Genomic DNA, 23,570 nt, shown 5'->3' with positions numbered 1-23,570 from the left:
ATCGATAAAAATATTCTTAATTTTATATTCGCAGAAAATATGAATATTGTCGCCATGATATTTTGCATGTTCCTACAAGGCATTTTATCAATCAGTGCCCTAATTATGTAGAAATATCTCCAAAGTACTTTGACACTTCGTAAGATCCGAATCCAATAAATACCATATCATATTTTATGAAGCGAAGAGCTACCGACTACCTATGGTCAGATAGACTTTTTTGCTCCCGCTCCCGCCACAAGTCCACAGTCTGAATCGCAATCAGAACAGCTAACGCCATCTCTTATAAATTAGATAAACTAAACTCATTCTGTGTTACCAAACATGCATTAAATTAACGCATTTTACACCATTCGCTTATTAGTAATTGGTGCTTTTTTATGATTATTTAATCATTTTCTGATCGTGCAAACCGAAAGAAAAATATCTTTATGGTGTCCCATCTTATGCCATGAAAATCTCCACATATTTTCAAACGCGGCAACATTCTATAAAAAAACACAAGTGTCAAACGAGATATCGCCGTGAGTGGACGGCTATGTAATTTTTAATTAAAATTATGAAAATATAAACGAAACATCTATCAATTTGCATTTTAAATTAACAATCTGGTTGAACACCATTGATATGATTTGAAAAACAATTTTTATCAGTGAAGTGGAGCAAGACAAACGTGCAAAATGGCTAAGTAAGTAAAGATTGAAATCTATTTAGATTCTAAGTGGATTATTGGATAGTAATTCAATACAAAATTGTCGTCTCCGAGATGTTGCGGTTGATTAGCCACGTCTGATGAAATCTCCGGTAACTGATGTGTTTAGTTTATCACAATAATATTATGAAACGGTACTTACGTCTATTTTCCATGTTTGATGTTTTTCTCGGCTGCTTAGCTCGATAGAAGGTGTCGTAATGATATTTCAGGCCAAGGAATTAGAAAATTATTTTGACAATCCATTTATTGTAATATTAAAATATCTTATAAGTATTTTCCCTCAATAGTTTTTTTCATTTAAACATTTTAGTTTTAAGTAGTATGTTAAGTATATTTTTCTCAAACAACTAAATAAATCTAATAATTAAGTGTATTTGACTATATTAACTACATCAATGAAACAGTGCCTACCACTTTAAATAATTTAAATTTTATAGAATTAATTTAGTAAGCTATTATTTCTACTAATGGCATAAAAAAATACATATTCATTGTAGTAATTCAACCTATAAACTCAAGAAGTGCATTAAGATATTTGCATACTTATAGTTCTTAGAATACTCAATTTAAATGTGATTGAAAGATAAGCTTCTTTAATATGTCGGGGCATTCAAATTAATATATAATACTATTGGCCTTTACATAGCATAGTGATGAATTAAGCTTGTCTCTGATAGCAATCAAACAGTATTTATATCTCTCTCTGATCAGTTCTCTCCAACAATGTTGATAGACAAGATGTGTTACAAAACAATTAGTGATATTTTGAAAACTATTCTTACAAAAATAATAGGGTACTTTACAAAAGAGATTTCTAATGAGTGTTTTACTATTATTCAAAGGTAATCCTTAGTTTCTTTACATCACCATCTTCTCTATAACTTGATAGCTGACTTACATATTTGCTTCTTTTATTTTAAAACAGTCTTTAACCCGTTGTATGCTGGAGCACAAGTATACACTAGACACAATTGATTTTCTATTGTTTTATAATTAGCCGTGTACACACAATTAAATATTGTAGACTCAATATCTTACAATATTATCTTTTATTCTTCACTGAAATGTAAAATTATTATATTATTATTGTTACAATGGGACTTTTTAAGTCTTGTTAAGTATAAATTACTTGTATAATTAACCGTGCCATGGAAATATTCTAGAAAATATTATTTTGTCGACAGGGAAATGATGATAGTGTTTGTGTATGACACACTATGCTGTACATCGGAGGAAGATGACCCCATCATTGCGGTGCTTTACTTCCATCCAGGATGGGTGTCCGACACTCAGCGACATGCCCTCGCTGGACAGGTTTGTAAAAACATTCATTTACCTTAAAATTTTAACTAACTAACTAAGTACTGCTAACCAGGCTATATCAAAGGGAATATTCAGGCTTGGGGATTCCATACCTACAATACAGCATATGGGAACAGGGCAGGAGAAAGAAGAATACAGCATATAAATTCTGTCTTGTATAGGAATATTTCTGGACACTCAATAATAGACCCAGTACCTAAATACATCTTCAAAATAAACTATGCATTTTGACTGTCAGTGGTAAATCTTTAGAGTCATTATGAAAGTCAAAAAGCCTGCTGGCTAGTTTCAACGTGGGCTAACATGCTACCCAGGTCAATTGATTGATAGGATTGTTTAGTTTGCAGTATTTAATTATTAATTAGAGTAACTGAATATGCTATTCATCAATTAATCAGATGATAACCCTAACACAGTTGTGGAAAAGGCTAGGCAAATTTATAAACTAGTCATATAAAATAGTACACAAGAGGGCCAATAGACAGCTTAATTCTATCCTTGACATTATAATTGGATTATTTGAAGTCAGACGCTAGACACAATAAATAACAAACACTACGTATTTATATTTTGCAAATGACTCATTTGATAAGATAGCCAGCTCAAAACATATAAATATTAATGTTTTATTTGTAGGTGTTTATTATATATTTCATTATGTATTTCATTATATTGTATACTAGCTGTTTTCCCGCGGTTTCATTCGCGACCCGTGGGAACTATTACCCGTAGCTACTGGGATAAAACATACTTGGGGTTAATGTAGTTTCCAAACAGTGAAAAAAATTGTTACATAAGTAGAATAATTTCGAAACTTTGAGGGACAGGCTTAAAACAGGATTTTCCTATAGGTATAATAATCCTTACTTTTTTGTAGATATAAGTACATAAGTACCTATTTCGGAGATAAGACTGAAAGCTTATTCATGTAAAACATGTTATAAAAGACCTAAATCTATTACTATTAATTAAATGATCTCTATCTTTAATTTATATCCAACTAACGTTGCAAATATTCCGTCCATTAAACAAAGAATCATATTAAAATTCAAATGAGAAATACCAGCTTTTACCAAGCTATACTAATATAATAAAGAAGAATCATGTTTTTGTTTGTTTGTTCCCTGAAGGCTCCGAAACTACTGGAGCGATTTGAAAAATTATTTCACTGTTGGGAAGCTACACTCTTCCTGAGTAACATAGGCTATATTTTATCCCGGTAGGGACAGTAGTTCCCACTTGTCGCGGGTGAAACTTTAGGAAAACAGCTACCTTATAGGTTATACAAATATTTAGCAGTTCTTTGCCAAGGACGGCAAGTAAAGCCGGCTTATGTCTAGCTAGCCATATTCGCTCTTCATCCGCAGAAATCCGACACGAAATTGGCTTACGAATCTAAGTTATTTACTCACGTGTAATCCTACGCCAATGTCAAACAAAGATGGCAGAATTCGCAAATTAGGTATTTGGTAGATAAATCGCGAAAATCACGTAAATATTACTTAAAATAGAACGATTTACGCTGAGGTTTCAAAAATTTCTACAAAAATAAAAGCGACTACAATAATGTACCTAAAACCTTCTCCTAAGTTTGACAAAAACTATGCCGAAAATCGCATCAAAATCGGTGCAGCCAAACGTGAGATATCGCTCACTAACATACAAACAAACAATCCAGGGCCTTTTTTTGAAGTAGGTTAAAAATCTTCAAATGATATGTCCTCATTCTGTCTGGTATCAAACTTAACATATTAGTGTTCTACTCTACTGAATGTGGAGTAGACATTAGATCTGTGAATATTTAAAGCTACCACTAAGCAGATTACTGCGCATGAAGGCTTTAACTAAACCCCAGCTTAGGGTTGCATAATTTACGCGAAAGCGCATATTTTCCCTGAGCATCCAAAATACGCTTAAACGAGATTCTACTGAGAATTTTAGAATATAATAGAGCGTCGCGTGTCTTATGTCTTGTAGGACTTTTTAGACGTTGAGTCTCAATTCGAATGTTATAATTTTTTACTATACGAATTGACAAAGTTTTAAACGCAACAACTTATAGGTACGTCTGACACATCAGTCTGGCATGATTTACGGATTTTTGATGATATAGGGTTCCCTTTTATTTTTAAACGTAGGTATTTGTACTTCAGATATGACCAGAATAAGCCATCTATTTAGTTAGCCACTCTATGCTATTCGACCAGTTAATCTCGGCAGGTTTAATCACAGCCGGTTTTTTGCTAGTTTAGACAACACAACACGACTGATGTCATTGAACCATACCTACTATCCGTAAACATCTCACCGTCGCTCCCACGCTAAAATTAATACCTACCAGTCTGTCTAGCCTCCAAATATAATGCCTTAAAATCCTCCCTCACTATTCACTCCCTAATTACTAATTAGCTTGTCTCATTAACAAACCAGATCTTAGAACCTGCATACCCTGATACGCCATCTTATATTAATCGCTTCTAATGCGATTAGAAAGTTCCTGATGCAATAAACTCTTTGCGGAATGTTTAACCTGCTCAGTATTACGAAACTTGTTTTGTCTATAAAATATGTAAGCACCTTACATCGTTTAACCTATAGACTGGTGCGCATAATTTTACGAATTTTCTACGCAGTTTTTGATGGCAAAGCACGCAAAAGGCGTTCTTTCTAAATGAATGTTATGTAAAATATCTAGAATTTTCCTTGCTGTTTTTGCATGTGAATGATTATAGAAATAACAAATTAAGATTTGTAGTGGAACAATGGTAGAATTAAGATTTGAACAGTTGGATAAATATTGGATGTGTAACAATAATGAGATATGACAGATATTTGAAAGTGATGTGCCTGAAACTCTGCCTTATCCGTTCGAAAAGGATGCGTGAAGTTATGTGATCAAAGAGAAACAAATAAAAAAAGAGAAACAAATAAAATATCTTGACTTAGCGCACGAGGTTGTCGCCATGTGGGATGTCGACACGGCTGTTATTGTGCCGATTGTCATTACGGCCAATGGTCTAATAGCCAAGAGCCTCGACGAACACCTCAGGAGGCTCTCGTTGGGCGGCTGGATCAAGGGACTGATTCAGAAGGCAGTACTCCTTGATACGGCACGTATTGTGAGGAGGTTTCTGTCTCTGGGACCCTAACCACCGGTACCTTGGACCCTGTGCCCGATATCGGTGGCAACCTATTTTTTATATTTTTAAATGATTTTTATTTTTATATTTAATATTTAAAAATGTAAATAATATGTTTGAAAATAAATAAATGAGATATGACAGATATTTGAAAGTGATGTGCCTGAAACTCTGCCTTATCCGTTCGAAAAGGATGCGTGAAGTTATGTGATACTTATACTTTTTGTATTTAATAAAAATAATATCTTCCTCTTTTTAGCCTAATGCGAATGTGAAGATATTTTTACCTATAACGCGGAATACACGTGTTATCTTCTAATCTTTCTAAATGCCAATTTATTGATCCGCTTGAAATAGGTAAGGTCAAACGGACGAGCTTATTTATAGATTTGTCAACCTCTCTTCAGATATAGGAAAAACAGGAAAATTAACGCGATGTTTTTTTTAACCTACGCTTTATGTCCAGTTCTAGTTGTTACTGGCCATTAAGAAATTAAGAATAGACACTAGTTTGACGCATTTTCTAGAATAGCCATTTAATTAAAATGAGTTAAAAACCTCGTAAAGTTCAAGGCTTTCAGTGTTTACGCCAAATGGTATATTGCTACTATTTTCATTTCGTACACATCTTTATTTAAGGCTTTTTAAAGATTCGGTAGTGAGTGGTTTCTTATCTACAAAACCGCCGAACAATCATGTTTATTGTATGGATTACATACTTATTAACTTATTTGAAATTCTTTATTGCTAGATTGAACAAAGATTATCAAATAAAAACTAACTCACACGAAACTCTTTCCTCATTTATTTATTATGCTATTAGGTATATTTTAAAAATGTTACTGTTCTCCAGGTGGTGGGTGCAGCACACTGCATCAAGACCCTATTCTCGCAGCCCGTCGCCATCACGCTGCAGAGCGGCAAGTTCATCATCAGGGAGTACGGAAGATACATACTAGTAAGTATTAATCATATACATATGGGAGCTTGATGCCTAAGTATCTCTAAATCATAGTACCTAACCTTCAGATCTGGCAAAACACAATGGCACCCGCTGTAACCTAAAATTGGTTTCTGTGCAATGATTCTTACCATTTACCGGGACAACAATAAGTTTGGTGAAAACTATACTGGTATGGATTTGACCACTAGATTAACTTAATTGAATATCAAGTGAAACTCTTTCATCTTGAAATATTGGCCTATCAATAATTCCTTTTTTTAACAAAAAATGTCTGAAATCTCCATCTCCTCACAAGTTATATATTATCCATCTTCTCTCCAGGCAATAGGCAGCGACCGAAACATCCCAGACTGGGTGCTAAAAAACCGCGCCAACCTTCTCACATCCATGATAAAAGTCTACCACGGTGACCTGCAAGTCCTGGCCAGTCAGATGGAAGACCAGAAGCGATTGTCGGAGAAACTGTACCAGGTAAATACTTTAAGCCATATATTACATACATAAGATACCGCCATGCAGTTTGGCAGACTTCTAAATGCTTTTTCTTTCTTTCTTTCTTAGGTCTTCGAGACTTATCTACCGGTGCTACAATACGGCTGTCATATATTTCAAAGGGTGCCTATGTTGACGCTGCCTAAGGTAAGATTTTGAGAAAATTTGTGAAAAATAATCTGGTTTAGCGAGACTTTTAATTTGGGAATTATCATATATGTTAAGTTGATATCTCATTAATATTCATCACGCTACTAAATTCTACAACTATTCTTTCCGGCGAGACCACCGATTTATAAAAAATAGCGATCTTTTGTTTTTTTTTTATTACCACAAAATATACCTGTTATGCGTTATATGACATTTCTCTCAATTCACTTGCCAATATACAGGCGAAAATATCTATTACGACTTAAATCTTAATCAGAAACTCAATAGTAATTCTTGATTTGTCGTATACATATTTACAAGATATCCTTACCCTCCTTCACCGAGATAGTATGCCTGTCTATTTGTACAACGTTTATCGCGAGAAAATATTAACTGTAGCTGAAGTGTGTGCCACTGCCCCGGCGCGACGGGACGAAAACAAGCAATACATAAACAAATATGAGTAGATACTTGACATGGGATTTGTTGCACGTACATACACAGGTACTTCTACTTAAGGAAAGGACCAACATTTTAAAATAAGATAAAAATAATAACTGCCTTGGAAAATCAATTACGAAGAATATTTTCAGCAGCTTTCAACTGAACGGGGCCCAAAAATGTTCTTTATGAAATAGTCTGCTCAGCAAATATGAGTTTTTTTAAATATGCTAATATTGTTTTTTTCAGAGCGCGACATCTGTTTACATGGAGTCAATGCAAATACTAGAACATTGCAGGAAAAGCAAGGGCGTGTTAGGCGGCGTTATACTTTACAATAATAAGTAAGTTATAACAACACCCGTGCACCTACACAGTGTTTAAGACATCTAAAACACTGCAATAATTCGATTCGATTGATATTTAAAAGGTTTTGCTTTATTGTCACTTAAGATTATAACAAAGCTAATTTTAGTGTCATTGTTGACCACTCTGGCGTAATTTGATTCATCGTCATTCCACCAACACACAAACAATCGGTTTCTCTATGTAACGCTATTCTATGTAATTTCAGGATAATCTCGACCCAACTGCCTCCAGGCCTCACATCCTACCTGACAGTAGTAGACCCCTACAGGATAAAGTCTCCAGCCGAGACCTTGGACACGGAGACACCCTTGCCTCTCGGTGCTCAACTCTTGGTGGTCTACGTCGGCAAGAAGCTGTATGACAGTTTGAAGAAGCAGGTGGAAAAAATCCAGGAGTTCCACAGCAATGGGGAGGAAATGATTGCTAGGTTTAAGAAGGTGGGTAGAAGTGTACCAGTGTGTTTCAAGGTTTAACACTCGCAGTTACATTAGTAGTATACGATATAACTACAGGTAATTTTCTTTATCATTGACTTATTTTTATTTATGGTTGTAAATAGATAATGGTGCGTCGCGCACTTAACTTATCAATATCGAGGACATAAACTATGGATAATCTTTATTGAAACATATTTTAGTCGTTTTTTCATTCCACAGAATCAAGAAGCGGAACGTGAAAAACAACGAGAGTTCCCCCAAACTGGGATGAAGAGAGACAAGTCTCTACTTTTCACCGCCGTCCCTGAAGAAGACCACACTATGATATCTCCCCCAAGCCGGGAGGAACGGAACCCCGACGTTGAGAGGAAACCCCCAACTATGCCAGATGTTGTCCCCTTCACAAATAAACCAAGACAACGACCCACAAAGCTTTCGCTCAGTTTCAAAAACCAAAAATCTCTAGATGAAGAACTACAAGAGAATGACAAAGTCTTTACAGGACAAACTAGTGTTTGTTCCACGCCAATGGTAGAATACAAAAGACTGCACGGCAATATTCTCTCCATCTGCCAAATACCAGAAAGCCAACAGGATAACGACAAAACAGACTTAGAACCTGATGTACTAAAAAATATAGAAGATACCAACAGAATTAATCTTGAAAACGAGAAACGGGACAACAAAATGGTTTTGGACATCAACTGTATTGCCGACCATTATATCAATAAGCCTGAACCGATAAGAAAACTGGCTAGTGTCACAGATCTACAAGAAACTATTAAAAAGTTATCGAACCGCGCGACTTCCAAATTCAAATTGAAACGGTCGAAAGTCTCCCTCAATGATGATACTCCGTCCCCCGAACATACTCCTAAGAACCCTAGCACTATGACCATAAACGATCCTCTTTTCCCAGTGTTCAGAAACGACGGTGTTGCCATATCAGAGTCCCTTTTCAACCAGTACTTAGAACAGCACTATTCGAAAATGAAACAGGATTCCAACGACAATATGTTTACTTTCAACATGAAGTTATGTGAACAGGAAAAGTTTGAGGATTTCGATTCGGAACTCAACAGATCTCCTCAGAGGACTCCTAAGCATATAGCAAAAGATTCATCAAAGACATTGCCAACGGATCAGTCTAGGAGGAAATCTTTATCTTTACCTTTGAAGTCCCTGAACGAGAGTACTGATTCCCAGATTAGTTCTGAGACTGAAGCCACGAATTTTAAAAAGAAGTTGACTGGAGTACAACTGACGCCATTGATGGAGAAACTAAGTCATTTAGCGTTTTCTGACAAGTCTAGTGGGTATAGCAGTCGGGTGATGACGCCGTTGGAACTGCGGGAGTTTTTGACACCAGCTGCAGAGAGGCAAATCACTTTTACTGACAGGTGGGTCCTGTAATGTTTTACTTACCAAGTATAGTAACAAAACCGTTAGGCTTCCCGCCGAACGTCTGAAATTTGTAGGCAGATAACGTACTTTTTGTAGGGCGTGTGCGTTGCACTAATGCTATCAGCGTGTTTTATATTTCTCCTACAAAAATCTGTCACCGATTATATTATCAGACGTTGGCGGGAAGCCTTAGCCCTAACTTCTTCTTTACTTACCTACTTAACCCGCTGTAGCCGGAGCACGGATCCACGCGAGACACAATTAATTTTCTATTTTTAGCGGCTTAAAAGCGGTTAAAGCTTTTAGGTACCGTATTTTTTTATTGAATAAATAATTCATGTCTTCCAGACCAAAAGCGCAACGCCAAGACTCAGAAAGCGACGACGATTCGGACGCAGATCTAGAGATACTACCGGAGTACAGCAAGCATGCCGTCAAGTGTGCGCTGTTCGTTAGCGGACTGCATAACATGGCGCTGTTGGCGTTGATTGATACTGAGGCCGCTAATAATGTTGATACTATCAATACTTTGGTAAGTGGAAGATGGTAATTAACCGCTCGTAATTATAACACAATAGTAAATCATTTGTCTCGTACGCATATCCGTGGTCCGAAATACAAGGTGGAGGGGGGGTCAGGTCTTAGGGGGAGGAGGTATTATTGACTACCATAAGTAAAAATGGTTTGTTGATGAGTTTGTCAGGCATCCTAGTCTGTGTGGAAAAGTTGATAAAATTTTCTTGTATATATTATCCATAACCACTTTTCGGAACCGCGTACATCCATCCATCTTATCAAGTCATAACCTTATAACTATCTTTCCAGTGGGAAACCTCCCTAAACGCGCTGGGCCCCATAGAACAGAAGTGTATGGAGCCGCTAGCAGCTGTAGGCGACGCGACAGACTACAGCTACCTGACGCTGGACCCCGACTGGGGCACGGTGCGCAAGGGCGGGCCCTGGGCCGCGCTCGACATCGCCACCATGGGCCTCATACACAACGAGTTCGCTGATGATCCTGAGATGTCTGAGTTTATATTGAGGTCAGTATTTAGATAATATAACAACTTTTTTCGGGAATGAATATAAAAGGGTGCTTTGCACATGGGGCAACTTTTGCAGCTACTGGCAAATAGTGTATATTTCAGTTGGCTGTGCAGATCTACTTATTTATGAACATACACTCGAGTTTCGAGTTGTGGTGATGGTCAACAGTTTTCAGTTGTAATCAATGACTAAATTAGTTTACCACGGCAGAAGGCCGTGGAAATGTAAGTATATGGAAGTCGCCGCAACACGGTCGCCATGGAATATGACAGCTCTCAAACTAGCTGATACATTTTTACGTACCGTATGAATGTGTAGCTGTAGAGGGTGTAACGATTCAAACTTACTAGGTAGGTATGTTGTAGGCGGCTTTCAACACACAATTTTCTATTACCCAGGAGTGACGAGAGCGTAGTAGTAGGCTCAGCATGCGGCGGAGCTCAGGTATACTACCAGGAGCGCGGGTCCCGCGTGGCGGGCCCGCCGCTGCCCTCCGACGCGCTCGCCGCCGCACCGCTGCGGGCGCGGCGCCGGCTGCACCGCGACCATGCCACGCTGCTACTATAAGGACTAACGAAGCTTGGACTACCTAACACAGGTAGGTATCACCGTAAACACGGCTAGAGAAGATTTTGGAAAACCATAAAAATCAGTATGGTTGGATAGGACTGTTTTTTTTTATGGTGGGAAAACATCAAATGACCACCCTCTGAGGGGAAGTCACACAAGACTATTACTGACTGAAACCCACTGTTTCTTCTGGAGCCCTTTGTGTACCAGTGCCAGAGTAACTTTAAACAATCCCTCAGAAAGAAAGGACACTTCCCATCTATCTTCCTAGGGAATTCACGAGATTGTTATGACTAACACTGAAAAGTTGTAAGGGGTAAATTAAGTCGATGGATACATAAGTGTTGTAAACAGGCATAGTGAAGAATTTGTATGAGTTTTATAGAATTGAAGTTGTGTACAGATAATACTCAATGAAAACTGAAAGACAATTTTAGTACATTCCAGTAATTGAGAACGTGTTTGTGTAGGAAAGTCAGGAACATTGTATGATAACCAGAGGAAGAAACTAAACACGATACTTAAAGATAAATTAACTACTATCTGTTATTTAACGATAATTTAATCTATTTGTAGCCATTTAGAGTTCTCCAAACAATATCACATATCTTATCCCGATATATTTAAGAAGCTATCAATTTATGTACCTACACAGTACCGAATAATGTACCCTGAACCAAATACCATTTGTTGAAACTATCAAGTCAGTTTTATCTTTGTTATACTTACTTATTTTATTATTTAAAATCCATATGAATCGAAGTTATTTTTGTATTAGCACCTAAGTTAATAAGTACATTATTATGTGATATCTTGATATTGTTTTGTATCACGACGTTACAATTTATTTTTGTAATCTATTACTCATTTAGAAAATATAATTTATTATAATTTTTTACATGAAATGAAGGAAAACTAGGCATACATTGCATTTTCATAATCGATGAAATTCAAATTAGAATGTTACCCGCGTAAAGTGCTTGTAAATATTGCCAAATTGTTGTCTAAACGTAAGAGTAATTAGTTTTTATGGGTGTCACTGGTCTGTATTATGAAGTATTCGTTATAGGTTTATACAAGGCTTATTTTCATGAAGATACATAACACAGTGCAGCTTTGCTAAGTCCCGTTTGCACTAATGTAATATCTATGGCAGGTTGAACCGAAAATATCTTCACAGAAATGGGGAAAAACTAGTACCAGTTGCTACACAATAGAAATAGTAAAATGAATTATTAGATATTGCTAGATTTTTCTTTAAAGTACATTGCAATATACCAATGAAATAAATAAAAATATCAACTTAATTGCTTTTACGGGTTTAGAAATAACCTCTAGGGTTATTTAGGTCCATCTATAAAAATATACCTTCCTAGCTAGTAATTCTAGCAGTAGTGTATAACTGCATCGTAGACTTAATTATTTCGAGCTCATTCTATTCTTGCCACTAGAAATAAGTTTGGCCAACTCTAGTTTAGTGTTGCTATAGAGAAAGGTGTTGCCAAATTGATATTTATTTTCATAGACAGCTGAAAATCTAGTCCTTCCAGATAACTTGTAGTGTTGACTTTTTTGAAACAGCTTGTAAGCTGTAGTTGGATCCTTTGGTTTTATGTGACGGTCCGCTAGAATTTCGTGGTAGTTGGCTAAAGTCCCCATGATGTTATAATTAGCAGGCGAAACCATGGAATTGTAGAATTTTATTTCTTCTCAAGATTACTATTAATTGAATTGAAATCGCGGTATCTACCTAACGAGGTGCTTAGTAGATTACAAGCTCATTCTAACGGACTGTTAACAACCCATTCAGTAGAGAAAGGCTGTTGCAGCTGTACTTATATTTTCTATAAGTTTTCTATAACTGATCCATCTAGCGTCTATTTCCAGCTTAGCTCTAAGTATATATTGTTGTAATGTTGCTTGCCAAGTACCTAAAGTGTACTCTTATTTTAGCAGTATTATATTTATGCATTCCAGATGTCTGAAGCAACTGTTATGATTTGAAGCCGCAATTTTGAAACAAAATTTCTATTTTTATTACTTTATGCAAACTACATCCTTTTTTTAATACCTATTTTATGTGCCTACTAGCTTTTGCCCGCAACTTCGTTCGCGTGGAATAGTGACTACCAGCAGATTTTTGATTTGACCAATAGATGGCGCTATATGTCCGGAATAATTTTATTTTTATTTTTTGTAATAAAAACTATCCTATGTCCTTTAAGTTTCAAACTATGTCTGTGCCAAATTTCACACAAATCGGTTCAGTAGTTTAGGCGTGAAGAAAAGACAGACAGACAGACAGAGTTACTTTCGCATTTATAATATTAGTTTGGATGTTAAGACCATTGATCATGATTTTATTGGTTGCTCTAGAAACTGTATTGTGCATATCTTCCACTATCTTATTCCAAGTTAATAAGCGGCTTCAAATCAGTATTGCAATATTTGATCACATTCCACGTCCCGTAGCTTTAAGTAACACAATTCCGCCATTATTGAAATCGCGTCCAATGCAAAATGCTAAAACAAACGATCATACGTTGCCATGTATTGTTTTTTAATGTTATTTGTATATTTAACGAGTATTTAAGTTTATTAGCGGTTAGCGTAGTCGCCATGGTGAGTGCCAATACGACACAATATGTGGTATATTTATAATAATTATACATAAATAATTGTTAAGAATTTTAATAAAAATCTGATAGTGAGAGTTTTGTTAATATTATTTTACTAATATAGTACCCATACTAATCTAAATCTACTTTGCATAAAAACTGTATCGCTTGGTTTGCGATATACTAACAGGTTATAAGCACTTGGCAATCTTAACTCCATAATTGATTAGTTTGAAATGCTGCAGAACTGACTGTCTTAGTGATCATGATCATATTACACCATAATATCTATAACATTGTAAATGACAACATGTAGATTTTCAAAAAGATTCTTACGTATATATTGTTTACTTCTAGAAAGTGAATTGTAAAATCTAAATAAAATACAGTTTTTATGCAACAACTTACTATTTAAAACTAACTAAATGCCACCAAATTACATACATATTTATAAAGATTAAACTAAAACTATAAAGATAATAAAAGCAAGGTATACAAGGCATTCACTGTCTGTCGGTATGTCAATAAATGACGCTGTTTTGGGGTCAAGGAATATGCCACCATCACAACTGGTGTTTTTGCTGGGAAAGATTCGATAGAAAAATACAATTATATTAGAATTATTTCAACCCACCCAACAGGTTATTTGTTATCATAATTTTCCCGTTCATCATTTCTCTATGTTCTATGTTTGCATGGTGTATTGTATTGAAAACTACTGTCGGGTACTCCTAGACCCCATACAGCGTCGGTCGAGAGAAGAAAGGATACGATGGATAGAGAAGGTGGGACAAACCAAAGTGAATGAAGAAGAACCATAATGACGTTACAAAACTATTGTTTATTAACAAGTCGTACAACACAACGCTACGCTAATGTCGTGAGATGCCACTCGATACATCCGAATACATAATAATACATATGTAAGCAGCAACACGAGAAATGCAAGGTCACGTGGCCACTTGGCTACAAGTGTTCGGTAGTCGGAAGATAAAGAATATGATCTGTGCGCGCGACTTCTCTCTTCAATGTCTTCGCAAAGCTTGGGCTTCCTACTTAGCGGCTAACGCGATCATATTCTTTGCGCTTCGACAAGCCGGAGCCGGCGGCTGCATGACCCGGACGACCGGCCGGGCCCGATTCCGGCGAGCGCCATTTCGAAAGGACTTTTCAATCAAACATTTTCAAAACTTCAACACAGTTAGTTTCAAGGAACTTCATCCTTTACTTCTTGTTTCAATACCTTTTCAAACAAACAAAATCAATATTAGACTTAGTGTTAAATCTTTATTAGAGCTAGTTTTACATCCTAGAGGCAACTATGCCCGCGCGGGCGTTACACGCTAACTTAGAACTAGACCCTCTGATCACATACAATTAACACAAATTAGCTTCTCTCTTGAGGCGCGGCCGGCGCTGGCTCGGCGCAGGCCCGCCTGTTACAGAATGTTCACAACGTTAACAACGGCCACAGAACTAAATGCATGGGGGCCGCGACACATAGTTGGGATCTGTTCTATAAAATGCTATGCTATCTGACGTTGCACTCAGCATCGCGCACTTACTAATAACGACCTGCAAAGTCAAAGAGGGGAGTAACTATGTGTTATGCCGTAACAATATGACGCTACTGCGGTGGTCATGGCGACACGGTATCTATCAAATTGTTCTATGTTCATAATTGACTATTCAAACGCAGTTTCGTTAGCATGAGATATGATCCGCGCGCGATAACAATGGAATGGAACTGTGTAGTAAACTACTCTTGACTAATTGTTATATTTTATTCGCACGCGGATCATACAGTTATATTGACTTTACTGGTTATTTTATAGAATAAATTGATAGATAACAGACATAGCAGACAACATTTAGAAACTTATTCCTAATTATTATCTAAAAACAAAGATTCAAAGACAGACCCCACTTCATACAGTCACATACATTATATACAGAAGCTTTATGGTTATTTACCAATTCGTGGAAGTGCGACGTTTGGGCGAGCCCATTCTTTGGTATATGAAAAGGTATCTTTGAACTGAATAAGTACAATTTCTCATAGCTATTGCAATGTTTATATGAATATCAAAGTATAATGAAATTAATTGTCAATTAAAATGAATTTAACTACCCAAATAAAAACCTATAAGTAACAAAAGAAATGAATGGCGACTTTGTGTCAAAAAATAACATACAATATTTTGTACAATCAAAATCTTGAGCTTCACTCGTCAATACAAATTCTCACATAGAGGGGGTTAAAACTATTTATTTACTGCACATTTAGCAAGTCAATTGACAGGGCTACTAAAACTATACACAGTTAACTATCTCTTATATTAAATTTTATAGGTTTAACATTCTGTGAAACCTTGAAACACAAATGTTTCTAATTCCTACCTATCTAATGTGACTATTTACATAGTTTCTTCTTTAATTTTACTATACAGCCAATAAAAGGTAAGAATGGAAATAAGAATAGACGTTTGAGGGTTTAATGTTACAGGAAAATTATCAACATCCATATGGAATCCTAATTGTTGTAGAACCATAACAGCTGATAACTGAAATTTCTCGCCCACCACCAAAGATACAATAATTTCCAAATCATATTGACTACAATCCACTAGCTCACTTAGCTAGTAACGTCTACGGAGTTTGAGTAGCCCTGTACGTAAGGCGTCCCAAATATTGGTTTACCAACACATGAACTTTAAGGTTTGTAATATAAGAACTATTTTAGCTTGGAACTAAATCATGGAATTACGTAAGCCTTGTTGGCACTTTCTTATAGCACTCGTTATTTAGTTTAGTGCCTAGTCATTTTGTTTGAATGTTTGATAACCAGGCAGAGATAAATGAGAATTGCCATTTTGTAAAACTAAAAACAGTTTTGGTAAGACATTGTGCACTATAAATGCACACTTTAATTGTTAATAAATTGCAGCACAGGTTGATCAAATAAGTGTTGAACGCTGTCGTGTTGCGACACTTTTGATTATTTCAGCACTTAAAATATATGATAGCGTGTGCATGACGGACAGGTGAGTTAGACGAATTTAGAATCTCCCCCTTTTTGTTAAGTCTGTTAAAAATCTCACCTGTAACCGGCACTAAACTAAATAACGTTCACCAATCTATTGCATGTCGTAATTGGCAAACCAGGTGTCCGGGAGTGTGCCTACCGCTCTTGATGGTAATAAGACTTACGCGGCGAGTAGGAGCGCTCGCGCTCGTAGCGGCGGCGGCGGTAGTGCGGCGACGGCGAGCGGTGCCGGTAGCCGCGGTGGTAGTAGTCGCGCTCGCGGTAGCCGCCGCCGCGGTAGTAGTAGTCGCTGCAATAAACAAATATTATTATTTACATGTACAGAAAATTGACCAGTTGGTTGTCCGCTATCTTAGCTCTTAGCATATAGCACATCTAAAGGCTACTACACACATGCCGGTTTCATGCCGCCGGCAATACAAGCCGCACAAAATCGTTTTTTTGTTTGGTTGGTCGTGCCGGCGACTTCTTTGTGCGGCAAAGCCGGCGGCTTTGTATGCCGCCAGGTGCGCGGAGGCTTGCCCGGCGGCCCTGCCGCCGGCACTGTGTGTAGTAAGTAGCCTTAAAACCTAACTTCTGAAAGACAGCATCAAATACCTTTTTCTTTCTTAATTGTTTGTTATTGTCAGACTAAAGATTTGTGCGATAGTTCTAACGCAATAATAACTAAAAACTCGTTCATAACATTGCTTACTGCAATTTATATTTTTACAATTACAATTGCAGAAACTATGTGCCTTTCATTCTGTGCAATGGACAAAACATACGTAAATAAATGAAGGGAGACACAATGAGCGATCTTACTGTTAACAAGATCTTTGACATTACAACTTTTAGACAGCCATGGATGGACTTTTAACTACTTTCAATCAACAGGACCCGAATAGTGTGGCACAATTATTGCAATTTAATCAATAAATATAAATAAAACCAACGACAATACTTACTCTCTGTCGCGACGCCTGTCGTACCCGTTGTCTCCGCCTCTGCTGACGCTGTAAGATAAATCCAATAATTAGCAATCGTATTTTGCGGTCTATTATTCATTTTAATTCTGATATAATTGCCGGCACATCACTTAGCAAGGATTTGAGTTCTTTAATGAGAGTAAACTTAATAAGCATAATTCTAAAACTTTTCATCAAATGATCGGTGTCAAGTTCCGTGCCGTAAATTTTATCACATAATTGTACAAACAGGCCTTTAATAAACTACCAATAGAAATGGACAGCTTATTCTAAATCTGTTTGTTATTATAATCTCCCAACAGGTAAGGTCACGCATATAATTCTTTACTATGTGTGATGTGATGTAAGTGACATGTTATACTGTTGGTTACCATAAAATCGTTATTTTACTTATAAAAATCTCTGAAGATATAAAAGGATGTATTTCACTTGAGCTATAAATTACATTCCAAATGGCCTAGTATGGTCTAGGCAGAAAATGTATTGAGAAATCAATATTAGAACGAATGGCAAAAACATGTTTATTCTATCAAATGTATCATATATTTTATATACATGATATACATCTATTTTATACAAAAATAACGATACCCTTTCATTCTTACATGAATAGACAACACAACCATATCTCATGGCTCGAGTATGATACCAGCAAAGTTCTATGAAAATGATGAAAACCGACTCCATCCACATTAACTTATAATTATTTTATGTACTCACGTAGGTTTCCCCATATAAATGCCGGGTGTGGGGGTATGCGCTCGCTGCGTGATGGAGTAGTCTACGCGGATGCGGCGTCCGTCGATCTCCATGCCCGTGCACTCGTTCTTGGCCACTTTAGCGTCCTCCTGGTTCTCGAAGTATACGAAGCAGAATCCTCGGGAACGACCCGTCTGGAAAATGCACTTATGTATTAGTATGCTTGTCTACTAGGTAGAAAGACCCGAATTTACCGTGTTATACTCATATAGGCAGATTTCAATACAAAAACTGTAGAATACATCGTCCCCATACAGCGAAAAGTCACTAAGTCCGCAAAAAAACGACTTATCATAAGGAATTTGTTAGTTTGGTAAACCTGAAGATGGAAAGAGCTTTGGGTAGTTTAGTTAAATATTTGAATGACTGTTACATACTGGCTTCTCCCAGCGGTTTAACTCGCAGCCAGTGGAAACTACTTCGCGCAACCAAAGAAAAAAAGCTCCTGATGAGATTAGCCCGTTCAGGCAAACCAATAAATTTTATATGTGTATCTATAAATAGATTAAGTTAGCCCTCACCAGCATGTTATTATTTAATAAATTATGCAATGTGGTCAGGACGTACATAAATAAAACTGCTACCATTTGAGGATATTCGAAACAAGGTAAACCTTTCAAATACTATAATTAACATGCTCCATTTGCTAAACAATAAAACTACACAAGGCACGAATATTTCCGATTTTATGACAAACAAGTCCGTTGTTTCGAGCGTTTTACGCAACGAGTTCTCGTAAATTAATTGATGTCACGACTCCCGCCAAACTAGTTTATGGCGGTAAAAAAAAACCTGTAAATAATACCACCCAAAACAAAAATGTGAAAGACTGCCAAGTTCGATAATATGGGAATGCTTCGCCTATAAAAGACGTGAGATCTGAATAAGTACCAAGTTCCATACACATACCTCAGTTAAAAATAGTTACTTTTTAATGATGTTACTTGGAAAGTTATTATACACCTTGTTATAAACCTACTAAACGCAATGAATCAAGTATTTAATTTTCTATTAAAACTTGCCAAGTAACATCATTAAAAAGTAACTATTTTTAACTGAGGTATGTGTATGGAACTTGGTACTTATTCAGATCTCACGTCTTTTATAGGCGAAGCATTCCCATATTATCGAACTTGGCAGTCTTTCACATTTTTGTTTTGGGTGGGATTTCATTTATTTTTGTAAGGTAGTTTATTTTATTTTTTTCTTATGATGAAGTTAGTTAAAGGAATGTCTCATTTATACTATCTTTTAGATTTTTTAATATGCACTATGTTTCTTACAAAGAAATGAACTAGATTAACTAAATGGACTAGATTTACCTACTGACTGACATGACATGTTATCATATATTATGTTCGTGGATCAAAGTTACACATTCGTTATTTTCGAAAGTGATTCACACTTGGCCGTTTTCAGATTTTTATTTTACTTCTAACTACACTATTTTACTTCTAACTAAACTAAATACAAACCATTCGAAGATATATTATATAAATATAGATAAATTTAGTTCGTTTTAGTTCCTTAGGGGTATAAATTTACACCGGGTATAAAACACCTTCATTATTTTGAAACCGACTCACACTTGGCCATTTTCAGATTTTTCCCTTTACCTTGACATAAAGACCTACCTCCATGCCAAATTTCAAGTCAATACGACCATTGGAAGTGGTCTAGGTTTTTGATGAGTGAGTCAGTGAATCAGTCAGTCAGTGAGTGTATAGTAAAAATAGCGATTTTCTGACGTCAATATCTCAAGACCTACAATAGGTATATTAATGAAATTTTGTATTTTAGATAAGTGAGGGGGTCTCAATAGATACTAGAAATTTGATATGCGTAAATAAAATAGATTTTGAGTTACAGGGGGGTCGAATTTGGCCCGAAATGGTTCGTGTAATATAACCCACGGCCGGTGTGTCACTTTTTTTGCTCGAACTTGGCGGACACACTGCCGTGTGTCCAGATGTAGGTATATCGGTGGATTTCCATAACCGATCTACGTTTTACTATTGTCTTTGTATAAATTATGTAAAATTTGAATCTGTATTCGAGAAAAAATCGATAGATCGGGTACAGAAACCAGCAGTAAATGCGTTAAACTTACCTTAGCATCAATAACGACTTGTACTTTATCGACGGGTCCATACTTAGAGAAGATGTGGTTGATCTGCTGTTCAGTAGTGTATAAACTGAGGCCAAACACGCCGAGGCATCTAGACGGCGTGGGATTCTCCTGTTGACGGTACATGGGGTCTATTTTCTTGTAGGCGAGCCTTACTCGTTATTAAGCTCAGAAAACTACAAAAGATATTGAGTTTTGTATGTTCTTTTGCCATTTCTGTTATGAGTAGACAGCCCAGTAAGTACTGTTGTACTCATGTATCACACTGATACTAATTTTCGAAAGAGATTCAAAAGTAAAATTTACTATGAGTTTCTTTTTTAGAAATCTTGTTTATCTAATGAAGTTACGAAAAATTCAAGACTGAAATTTAAAAAAAGATTAATGATGGGATTAATTTTGGAATGAATCTAAAACAAAATGAGCTTGGCCATTTGAATTTTGCAATCAAAACTGATGAATCTACATTTAATGTGGCTCCATATAGCTCATTAGGCATGCATTAATAAAAAACTTAAAAATAAATCTTATAGCTAAATATTTTGCTGCCTTAGCAAAATATGCAATTGGCTTTTTGGGAGACAGTCGTCGAATAAGGGTTCATCATCATAATTAGCCAATTGCAGTTGTTCCAATCATCAGTCAGACTATAGCCTCTGCCTATACTTTCAGACATCAAACAATCTTGTTTGTTGTCTTACTCATTTGCTCTAGTAAACAGTGGCCTATGCTTTTCAGTTTCACTTTCTAATCAACATTAAAAACCATGAAAATCTTTATGAAGTCATAAAAACTGTTTTATGAGCTCCACCGCTTCCTTGCATAATGAATGCGTCACATTCATTGACATAAAACATGGGCCACTGTGAACGAGCCTCAATAATTTCAGCATGCGGGGACATCTTAAAACTAATGGATTTGGAATAATTATAAAAGGTATTCACATAAACATCGCTCCTCACCCTGTCACCCATATGTCTACGGCGCGAGGACATAGGGCTGTGACTGTGGGAGCGTCGATAGGAGCCCCGCGGCGAGTACGAGCGACTGCGGGAGCGCGAGTACCGCGAGCGGTACCCGCGCCGCGCAGACCCCGACCGCGACCGCGACCTGGAGGCCGACCTAGCGTCAGCATAACGCTCAGTTAACATGCAAGAACACACAAAGCGACACAAAGCTAAGCTACTTTCTGGTGACAGATGAATTGGATGTTGATATTTTAGCTAAAATTTAATCTGGGGAATATGCATACAGTTAATTAAGAGATGTAATCCATATGTTAAAGTCACTTGTAGACATAAGCCTCTCCATATAGCCAAACTTACCAAAGTTCAACGCTAGACATAAGTCTTGCAAAACAAAAAAGTGTTTGAATACAAACTCTTATCAAGGGGACCAAAACAAAATATTAATTTGTATAATATCTTACATTTTCAAATATCAATATCCAAAATTCAATTTATTCAATAAAAACAACTTTTATTGGTGTTTGTGACACTATTTTAACATAACATAGAGGTCAACCAAAAAGTATTCATGCATTAAGTTAGTTGTCATGGTTACCTACACACAATAATATTGATCACACATTTCCATGCTTATTGGAGCATGTTTGTACATAAACAAAGTCATTTAAGTAATTGGATTGGCTATTTGTATGATTAAAATAGTTTTAAAATGTGATCCAATAAAACTGTGAGTAGGGAGGTGCTATAAAATATTGTTAGCGGCCATGCTTAAAACAGGTTAGACATACAAAACACACCCACTAAGTAAGCAATTAGTTATTGTAAGAACAAAATAGAATCAACATGTCTTTGCTATAATGCCTATTTAAAGCAGTCTAGACCTATGAAGTAAAACTTAGTGAATCTTATTATGTCGGAAAAAAGAATTGATCATGTTTTCCTACATTATTTATTTGTTCAAACAAATCATTGTAATGTTATAGTTAATGATGATTAGATAATTATTCATGTTTCTTATTACTCAGAGAATGTGTATCTTAATAAGGCATGAGCAAATCCCTTTATATGAAACTCAAACGATAGTGTTATCAACTGTTAGTCATTATTCAGAAAATTAACTACTCAATTCTAAATTACAATGGCTCCGTACATTTGACTACTGACTCGTTCCAACTACGTAAATAATAATTGCTACTTTATTTACTACTTTCTTATCATTTCCCCGCGCGCCTCACCCCTCACGCAGCACAAATATTGATAAAACTGTTGCTACGATATTATTGAACTATCGAAATAATTGAACAAACAGATGCCTATCGACAGAAAGCTTAAATTGCAGAATCATCACTAAAATATGAGCAAGGACGCGGTTTAGCATACATGGCTACAAAATGTGCACTTCCTGAGTGGCATGTAAACTGTTTGAGTTTAACGATACACACCATTGCGCAACACACGCGAGCGTTACCCTTGAGATCGAGGTTATAAACTATTTGTTAATTCCTCCACCTACAATGCCGAATTATAACAAACTTCTACCCAATCAACTAACATGCTTCCACAACCAATATTCAATAACAGCACACTTACGGGCTCCTATATTTTCTGCTCGATGCTTTTGGCGGGGGCGGCGTCCTAGACCGGCTTCGGCTGTGGCCGCGCGACATAGCTGCGGGCTTCGGTGCCGGCTCTCGAGACCCGTTACGAGTCCTCGAGCGACTCCTCTGAAATCACCCAAGCGACATTATCGTCATTAAATATAGAACGATCCGCCGACAAAATAAAACACACGCGGCGGGAATGCGACACGGACGTGACAAACTATTGTTAATTATAGTACCTCTCGGTCCGACATATTGTCCGACGTGATGAATTCGATGAATCAAAAGAAGATAAAACGAATTCAATCTATTTTTGAATGTATAAAATTCAAATAAAATTCGCGAGCACACCTCAATCGCGTACAGCAAGAAACGAAAAACAAAATGGCGTTTGTGTTTAGTGTTGTCCTTGTCAACCCTCATGGTCCAT

The 23,570-nt window shown here is 36.6% G+C and overlaps 2 protein-coding genes across 5 annotated transcripts; one reads left to right on the top strand and one right to left on the bottom strand.

Annotated features, from left to right (window-relative positions):
- The first annotated feature begins 508 nt into the window (after positions 1-508).
- LOC124637470 lies at positions 509-11,640 on the top strand. The gene is made up of 11 exons (XM_047173977.1): positions 509-688; positions 1,900-2,029; positions 6,032-6,136; positions 6,464-6,613; positions 6,704-6,781; positions 7,475-7,569; positions 7,800-8,031; positions 8,251-9,431; positions 9,784-9,967; positions 10,261-10,478; positions 10,881-11,640. Exons 1-11 carry the CDS (start codon positions 681-683, stop codon positions 11,047-11,049), a joined length of 2,550 nt encoding a protein of 849 aa, XP_047029933.1. The 5' UTR covers positions 509-680; the 3' UTR covers positions 11,050-11,640.
- A 2,851-nt stretch (positions 11,641-14,491) lies between these two features.
- LOC124637471 (transformer-2 protein homolog alpha) lies at positions 14,492-23,544 on the bottom strand. Of its 4 annotated transcripts, none has more exons than XM_047173980.1 (8): positions 23,380-23,544; positions 23,130-23,263; positions 21,516-21,681; positions 20,554-20,682; positions 18,405-18,577; positions 17,664-17,711; positions 16,881-17,005; positions 14,492-15,245 (listed from the first exon to the last, which is right to left on the bottom strand). In XM_047173980.1, exons 1-8 carry the CDS (start codon positions 23,392-23,394, stop codon positions 15,235-15,237), a joined length of 801 nt encoding a protein of 266 aa, XP_047029936.1. In that variant the 5' UTR covers positions 23,395-23,544; the 3' UTR covers positions 14,492-15,234. The 4 variants fall into 4 exon arrangements, with proteins under 4 accessions (XP_047029936.1, XP_047029935.1, XP_047029934.1 ...); XM_047173979.1 differs by having other exon boundaries at positions 14,492-14,913; XM_047173978.1 differs by having other exon boundaries at positions 14,492-17,005.
- Between the last annotated feature and the right edge of the window lie 26 nt (positions 23,545-23,570).

Source organism: Helicoverpa zea, chromosome 16 (genome assembly GCF_022581195.2).
Source record: "Helicoverpa zea isolate HzStark_Cry1AcR chromosome 16, ilHelZeax1.1, whole genome shotgun sequence".
Lineage (NCBI taxonomy): Eukaryota > Metazoa > Arthropoda > Insecta > Lepidoptera > Noctuidae > Helicoverpa > Helicoverpa zea.
This window is presented reverse-complemented; position numbering and strand designations above follow the sequence as displayed.

What these genes read in the sequence shown, in the direction of transcription:
- LOC124637470 (XM_047173977.1), top strand. An exon ending in TTGATACTATCAATACTTTG is followed by an intron (nt 9,968 to 10,260) that starts GTAAGTGGAAGA and finishes CTATCTTTCCAG; the next exon opens with TGGGAAACCTCCCTAAACGC. An exon ending in ATGTCTGAGTTTATATTGAG is followed by an intron (nt 10,479 to 10,880) that starts GTCAGTATTTAG and finishes TCTATTACCCAG; the next exon opens with GAGTGACGAGAGCGTAGTAG.
- LOC124637471 (XM_047173978.1), bottom strand. An exon ending in AGCAGAAAATATAGGAGCCC is followed by an intron (nt 21,682 to 23,129) that starts GTAAGTGTGCTG and finishes GTCGGCCTCCAG; the next exon opens with GTCGCGGTCGCGGTCGGGGT. An exon ending in AAGTCGTTATTGATGCTAAG is followed by an intron (nt 18,578 to 20,553) that starts GTAAGTTTAACG and finishes TGCATTTTCCAG; the next exon opens with ACGGGTCGTTCCCGAGGATT.